Below are 7,749 nucleotides of genomic sequence, written 5' to 3' on the forward strand. Positions count from 1 at the left end.
GTTATTTACATCGAAATCATGACAAGGGTGAACTATTATTTAGACCAAACTAAAAGACTATTGCTATTTAGACTTAGACTTACCTGAAAAATTAAAGACAACAATCGAGCCCTGTTGATCATTTATTTAGACGTTTTTCTTGCAAAACATTTTCATACAAAATGACATGTTTAGGAGAATTTTGAATAGAATACAAAATACATTAATAATATGTACAATGTCGCCAGAATACACACGAGAAAAGGAGAGTTAAAGAGCTGACAACTAAAAAAAATAACAATGAAAGAAGACGACTAACCTATGAATATACATTGTCCTTACAAACTGAAGATGTTCTACTTGCTTTCTTATTAACTGAAGATGTAACTGTATGAAGATACATTTTAAACTCTTTCAAAAACACACACAAACATTGGTTTGTTGTTGGTAAACTTTATGGATATAAAATTCCAAAGAAGATTGTATAACAACGCAAGCATTATTTTTAGTAGGGTCAGAATCAAAGTATCCAAAAATAAGGTTTTTAAAAGTTATGGATAGCCTATATGTTGTTGGATATGATCTATAATAAATGTGTCAATATTTTTCTAAAGTTGTCCAGTATAGAAACAAGGCCAAAATAAATGATTGACAGTTTCTGTGTTTTGCAAGAAAAAAAAGAAAGAAACTGTAGAGCACATTATAATGATATCTAAAGTATAATAATAATGAAAGCAAATGTTTGATCTCCGACTTTAAAACAACAAACATTTTACAAAATAATTCACATGATGAATGAAGCAATATCTGAGAATGATTTTTTATCGCAAATTTAATAAACAGAAGATACAAAACAGACAAACTTTCAGAAAATAAACAATTTATAGCTCAATGGTCAAATGATTTGCCATTGTGCGATCTTGACCAGCAGGAGGCGGCAATGCGCCTACAATCTCTGCATTCAAAATCAAGAAGAAGATCTCTTTAGCCAATAGTACGCCTTGTTCACTGTATCCTGTCTCTGATTGGTTGACATTTTCATTGTTTGCCGGAAGTGAGGTCAGGTGATATTATGGTGATGGCGGAGGTCAGCGGCTGTGTGAGGAGTGGCGCTCACAAACTCTGCGTTATTAAAGCACTACGGTCGCATTACTGTCATTATCACCCCGCGCCTCCGGGAACACGCGCGCACAGCACAGCCGCTGACTCGGACTCCTCCGCGCCGCTCCACCGCAGCCGCACCGCGTACTACGACATCCTGAAGGTTTCCCCGAACGCCACGCAAGCGCAGATCAAGAGCGCCTATTACGAGCAGTCGTTCCTGCATCACCCGGACCGGAACCTCGCGCGCAGCGAGGAGGCGGCGCGGAGCTTCGCGCTGGTCGCGGAGGCCTACAGTGTGCTCGGCAGCAGCGGCCTCCGGAGGCGGTACGACCGCGGCACACTCGAGCAGAGCGCCGTGCAGAGCGCCGGGAGACCGAGCTCCTCAGACGCGTCCAGACAGCGGCCTCGACGCGCCGCCAGCGCGCACTTCGACTTCGACGCGTTCTATCAGGCGCATTACGGCGAGCAGTTGCAGAGAGAGAAGCAGGCGAGACACCGGGAAGAGCTCCGCCGGAAGCTGCAGCAGGAGAACTTCCGGAAGTGGAAACAGGGGAAAGTGACGGAAGTGACGGTGGCGTTCCTGCTAATCTGTGGAGCTGCTGTTGTCATGAGCCTGAGGTCCTCCTGAGAGTGTGTGTGTGTGCGTGTGTGTGTGTGTAAGAACAAACGAGAATTACTGACTGATTGACAGATGGATCTGAACTCTTTTAACAGTGAAAGGGTTTCTCTTCTGTCAGAATGTAGGTTATTTATTTCCAGGGATGGATTTAATATTCATGGTGCTTTTGGAGGAACGGTACATTGAACATTATTATTCACATTTCCTGTGAATGTGCGATGTGTTAGCTTTAAGCTAAAACCCAGAATAATAAACCACAAGCCACTCTGTTTATGATTATGATCATGTCCAGTATGATGGACTGGACGCACTTGACAAGTTAAAGTCTCCATGAAATCAAAATGGACCATTCTTGTGTTTATTTGGCAGAACTCAACGCAGTGTTGGGGTTAAAATACTGCTTCACTCCGGACCGATGTCAAACTAATGTCTGCTAATTGTAGCAAATCTACTGGAAAACCAGATGATGTGTGTGTGTGTGTGTGTGTGCAGCTACAGAAGTGTATTCATCCGCTTTAGTCACGTGACGTCTGCTCCTCATCCCCATGTTTATGAGCGCAGTGAATACAGCAACAAATGAACAGGGACACATGTCGCCCCATAGCTGGTCTCATGAGACGTGTGTGCACATCTGAAGTCCACACAGAGCATATCTAACATGACAGACTCTTGTGAAAGAATACACGGGGTTTCAAACCTTTAAAGTCCCCCTGTGGTGAAAATCAAGCTTTAATGTGGTGTATATGTTACACTTACATCTCTTTTTAGGAGCACCTCCTGATCAATGCAGAAATTAATCTTCCCGTTATGAGGTGATGATGACTTGCTGGGGCATTTTTTAACCTTATTAAAGGTTCCCAATAAGTTACAAATCAAATGAAATCAATATCTACTAAAGTTATGTAAGAATAGGTATATTTACAGACTGTTTAATAAGGCTCGGAAGTGGCATGAATGTATTTAAATTAATTATAACAATGTTATGAAATTGTTGTTTTAAACAGAAAGGTTTGAATATATAAATATTAAATAACTGAAATGAGACTGAACCCGCCAGTAGGGGGCGGCAAGTCACCGTCTTTGTCACTGAATCAATTATTCAAGCGTTTTGTTCAAACGGCGGATTCAATCAGGATCAAATCAAGCGACCGGTCATGATCAAACTCCAGCGCTTCGAGCGGCGAGGGGATTTGAACTGAAACGCCTCTGATTGGCCATTGTGTCTCAAGATGTCGACAGATCTGTTTGTGGACTACATTTCTCAGCGCTGCAAAAACACCAATACGCACTGGTGCTTTTCAGACTCTGTTTGGCCAATATTCTGTTATCAGTTTTAACTTGAGAGTGCACCTCATAGAGCCGGGCCTGATCGGGTCGGTCGCACCGGTGCGCCTAAATACTTTTACTCAGTCGCATGCAGTAAGTTTCAGTCCTAAGTGTGACTTGAAATGATCGCACTGTAGAGCAGGGGTCACCAAACTCGGTCCTGGAGGGCCGCTGTCCTGCAGAGTTTAGCTCCAAACCCAATTAAACACCCCTGAACCTAATCAAGGTCTCACTAGGCACACTAGACACTTCAGGCCGGTGTTGGGGCTAAACTCTGCAGCACAGCGGCCCTCCAGGACCGAGTTTGGTGAGCCCTGTATGTGGTGTTTTTAATATGCTTTAAAGGGGCGGTATAATGCCATTTTCACAAGATGTAAAGTAAGTCTCTGATGTCCCCAGAGTGTGTGTGTGAAGTTTTAGCTCAAATACCCCACAGATATTTTTATATAGCATGTTAAAGTTGGCACTTTTTGAGGGTGAGCAAAAACACACCGTTTGTGTCTGTCCCTTTAAATGCAAATGAGCTGCTGCTCCCGGCACAGGGGGCGGAGCTTCAAGAGCTTACTAAATGAGGCAATTGGGTGTCGAGTTACATTCAAGATATTTTAAGGCATTAAGACATTTTTTTCCAAGGAAAATACTCGGCAATGGTGTTTACTTTATGAATTTACACATGGTTTGTATTAAATCATATTAAAAACACCACAGACATAAACATTAAAAGCTGGATTTTCACCACTTCAAGTGTATTTCTAAGAGAGTCTGTTGAGTAATGTTTGAGGAGATCTAGTCCTGCTTCAGTCAGTGTGTGATCTAGTGTTCACCAAAGACAGAATATCTCTCTCCATTTCCCAGACTGTCTCGTCAGTCACTTTATTCACAGAAATATAAAGTTTAATGTGAAGGTCATCACTTCATACAAAAGCTCAGAATGATCAAAACTCATTCCACTACTAGCATAAAAACTCAATATAAAATCAAACTCAGCAGTAGACAATAAATAGTGACTAAATAAAACGAGGGAAAATGTATGCGAACTAATACAGCAATAATTCTCAGTTATTAAAATGATGATGATGATGATGATGATTGGCGCATGTACCAGCCTGTAAATGTTGAGCAAGACATCGAGCTCAACATACTCTCCCCCCAAATGTGCGATTCAAGCACTCATAAATGTGAAATATGAGTATATCAGCAGGGGACAGTGCACTTCTGATGGACAGTTTATTCCAGTGAACACGTCTGGATGCTTCCCTGAGGCTGGAGTGAAGACGAGCTGAAGCTGATGGACACACACTCTCTGTCCTCGGAGAAATGAGCAACACACCCGGCAAACAGAAGTGGGTTTCCACTGGTGCTTATGAAGATCTACCTCAAGAGAACGAGTCCACAAAACTACACCCATTCTACTTCATGTAAAAAATATATATACCCACTCTGAAGCAGTCACTGTGGTTTAGGGGTCACTCAAGGGGTCATCCACATCTGTGCTGCAAACGAGACGTATCGTGGCTCAACAGCTACAGTGAAAAGCTACTCGGCCACCAATGAAGAGTCACGTGACCACTAGGCCACCAATGAAGAGTCACGTGACCACTAGGCCACCAATGAAGAGTCACGTGACCACTAGGCCACCAATGAAGAGTCACGTGACTGAACTCACGTTTACTGACAGAAACTGATATGGCTCTCGGCAAATAAAATAATCCCAGCATGACGGGTTAGACCAGGCCTATTTTACGTCATCGTGACAGTATATCTAGCATGTCACATTGAAATGTTTTTTTTTTTTTTCATATGTAGTCAATTTAAAACTATACAAAAACCTCTTGATGCTTGACCTAAATATTCACCAAAAAGAAAAAAAGTACAAAAAAACACCATAGTTTTGGATGAAAAGTACAATAGACTCTGTGTTTTGGACTCCCCCTGGTAAAACCACGTTGACATTTAGACATGTTCCACAGGACCTGCGGTGTGAACATCAGTTACTCGGCTGTGGGAAGTGGCTATTGTTGGGCTGATACTGTTGAAACCAAAAAACATTTATATTTAAATAGTGTGCTACTGCATAGAGGTCGACCCATATATTGTTTTTACTGCTTAATCTGCACAGATCGTGGTTTATAGAAACTGTTGACTCTGGAGAATCTCCTGAAGTGTGTGGGATTAGAGCGAGAGCTGTGAGTCCCTGGATCAGGCCTGGTCTACAGCAACAGAACAACTAGAAACTAAACTAACTAAACAACTAGAACAACACAGACTCCACTGAGCCACGGGACTATACAGACCCAGTGCCGGATATTAAACATCCACCCATCCATCTATCAATCCATCCACCCAATGATCCATCTATCCATCCATTCACCCACACATCTATCCATCCATCCATTCACCCACCCATCTATCCATCCATTTACCCATCTATCCATCCATTTACCCATCTATCCATTCACCCATCCATCCATCCATCTATTCACCAACACATCTATCCATCCATCCATTCACCCATCCAACCATCCATTCACCCATCCATATATCCATCTATCCATCATCCATTCACCCATTTATCCATCCACCCATCCATCTATTCATCCATTTACCCATCTATCCATCCATCCACCCATTTATCCATCCATCCATTCACCCGTCTATCCATTCATCCATCCACCCATCTATCCATCCATTCACCCATCCATCTATCCATCCATTCATCCATCCATCCATCCATTCACCCACCCATCTATCCATCCATCTACCCATCCATCTACCCATCTATCAATCCATCCATCCATTCACCCACCCATCTATCCATCCATTTACCCATCTATCTATCCATCCATCCATTCACCCACCCACCCATCTATCCATCCATTCACCCACCCATCCATCCATCTATCCATCATCCATCCATCCATCCATCCATCCACCCATTTATCCATCCACCCATCCATCTATTCATCCATTTACCCATCTATCCATCCATCCATCCACCCATTTATCCATCCATCCATTCACCCATCTATCTATCCATTCATCCATCCATCCATTCACCCAACCATCCATCCATCCATTCACCCATCCATCTATCCATCCACCCATCCATCTATTCATCCATTTACCCATCTATCCATCCATCCATCCACCCATTTATCCATCCATCCATTCACCCATCTATCTATCCATTCATCCATCCATCCATTCACCCATCCATCTATCCATCCATTCATTCATCCATCCATCCATTCACCCACCCATCTATCCATCCATCTACCCATCCATCAATCCATTCATCCATCCATCCATCCATTCACCCGTTTATCTATTCATCCATTTACCCATCTATCTATCCATCCATCCATTCACCCACCCACCCATCTATCCATCCATCCATCCATCCATTCATCCATCTACCCATCTATCCATCCATCCATCTACCCATCCATCCATCCATTCACCCACCCATCTATCCATCCATCCATTCACCCGTCTATCCATCCATTCATTCATCCATCCATCCATCCATTCACCCACCCATCTATCCATCCATCCATCCATCTACCAATCTATCCATCCATCCATCCACCCATCCATTCATTATCCAAACCGTGGAGGATTTTAAACAGCGACAGAGAAAAAAAAGCCAAGTTATGAATACAATACATGTTATCATTTGGCATGTTCGGTTTAGCTTTAATTTATAATGTTAAAATCTGCCAATGAATCAGTTATTGGCCCGTTTACCGCTTGTTACCGTGTTGACAGAATCCACTCTCGGTCGACCTCTGTAGCTGCATTGATACGTTTTGTTTAGCCCAATTTTTCTTCTTCAAAACTTCCATTTAGCAAATGCTAGAGTCTGAAGCATGACTCCTCTGTGTAGACAGTATAAGTTTAGGTTTGGTGACACTGAACTGCGGGAACACAACTAGTTCACATTTAACAACAAATGATCCGGTTAAAGGGGAAGTACATGCCCTCGTGCTTCGGTCATTATTAACAGATGGAGGTTCATGAGCATGAGGACTGCCGAACACATCCGAGGTTCAACCACACGAGTGGAAGAGCTCTGACACCAACCAAACACACGAGACACAAACCAGCCGTCTCCAACGGGCTACAGTTCACGAGAGCAATGACTCATGGGAACATGTACTCAAACAGATGTGTTACTCACTGGTTAAAACTGACAATATTGTGATGGTCTGTTGTTTTATTCATTTTACGGATGATGGGAAGAATGGCGTATGGTCCGCAGACAGTGGGACTGAGTTCAGCACGACGACACACACCAGGACAGGAAGCAGTGGTCAGGCTTTACACTCAATGGTACTGTAGAAGTCAACAGAACATCCCCAAATACATCCATGTCCTGCATTACATGATATTAGAATAGCACGTGGTGAATAAAAGACGGACATAATTAAAATATGATTAGCAGTCAGTTTGATAATAGACACCTCAAGAATAAAAATGAAGAACTGACGACAGCCGATGGCTTATGAACGCATCTTAGTTACTCAACTCTGTTGTCTACAGACTTCACACGGCAATCCCAGCAAGATCATCTACAGGTGACTGGGAACCAGTCCGACGCATGAATCCTGATGATGATGATGATGATGGGTGTATGTCGTGAGACTATCAGAAACTCCCTGGTCAGTTGTGTGATGTGAAGACATGTATCATCACTGAACGGAGAACATGAACATCTGTCC

At 42.9% G+C, this 7,749-nt stretch overlaps 1 protein-coding gene across 1 annotated transcript; it reads left to right on the top strand.

Moving 5' to 3' along the window:
• The first annotated feature begins 114 nt into the window (after positions 1 to 114).
• On the top strand, positions 115 to 1,739 carry dnajc30b (DnaJ (Hsp40) homolog, subfamily C, member 30b). Its single transcript, XM_079610687.1, has one exon. It carries the CDS (start codon positions 1,052 to 1,054, stop codon positions 1,709 to 1,711), a length of 660 nt encoding a protein of 219 aa, XP_079466813.1. The 5' UTR covers positions 115 to 1,051; the 3' UTR covers positions 1,712 to 1,739.
• The last annotated feature ends 6,010 nt before the right edge of the window (positions 1,740 to 7,749 follow it).

This window comes from Phoxinus phoxinus, assembly GCF_949152265.1.
Source record: "Phoxinus phoxinus genome assembly, chromosome: 4".
Lineage (NCBI taxonomy): Eukaryota > Metazoa > Chordata > Actinopteri > Cypriniformes > Leuciscidae > Phoxinus > Phoxinus phoxinus.

Bases quoted from the DNA above. Each gene is read 5' to 3' on its own strand.
- dnajc30b (XM_079610687.1), top strand. From the start codon at position 1,052: ATGGTGATGGCGGAGGTCAGCGGCTGTGTGAGGAGTGGCGCTCACAAA.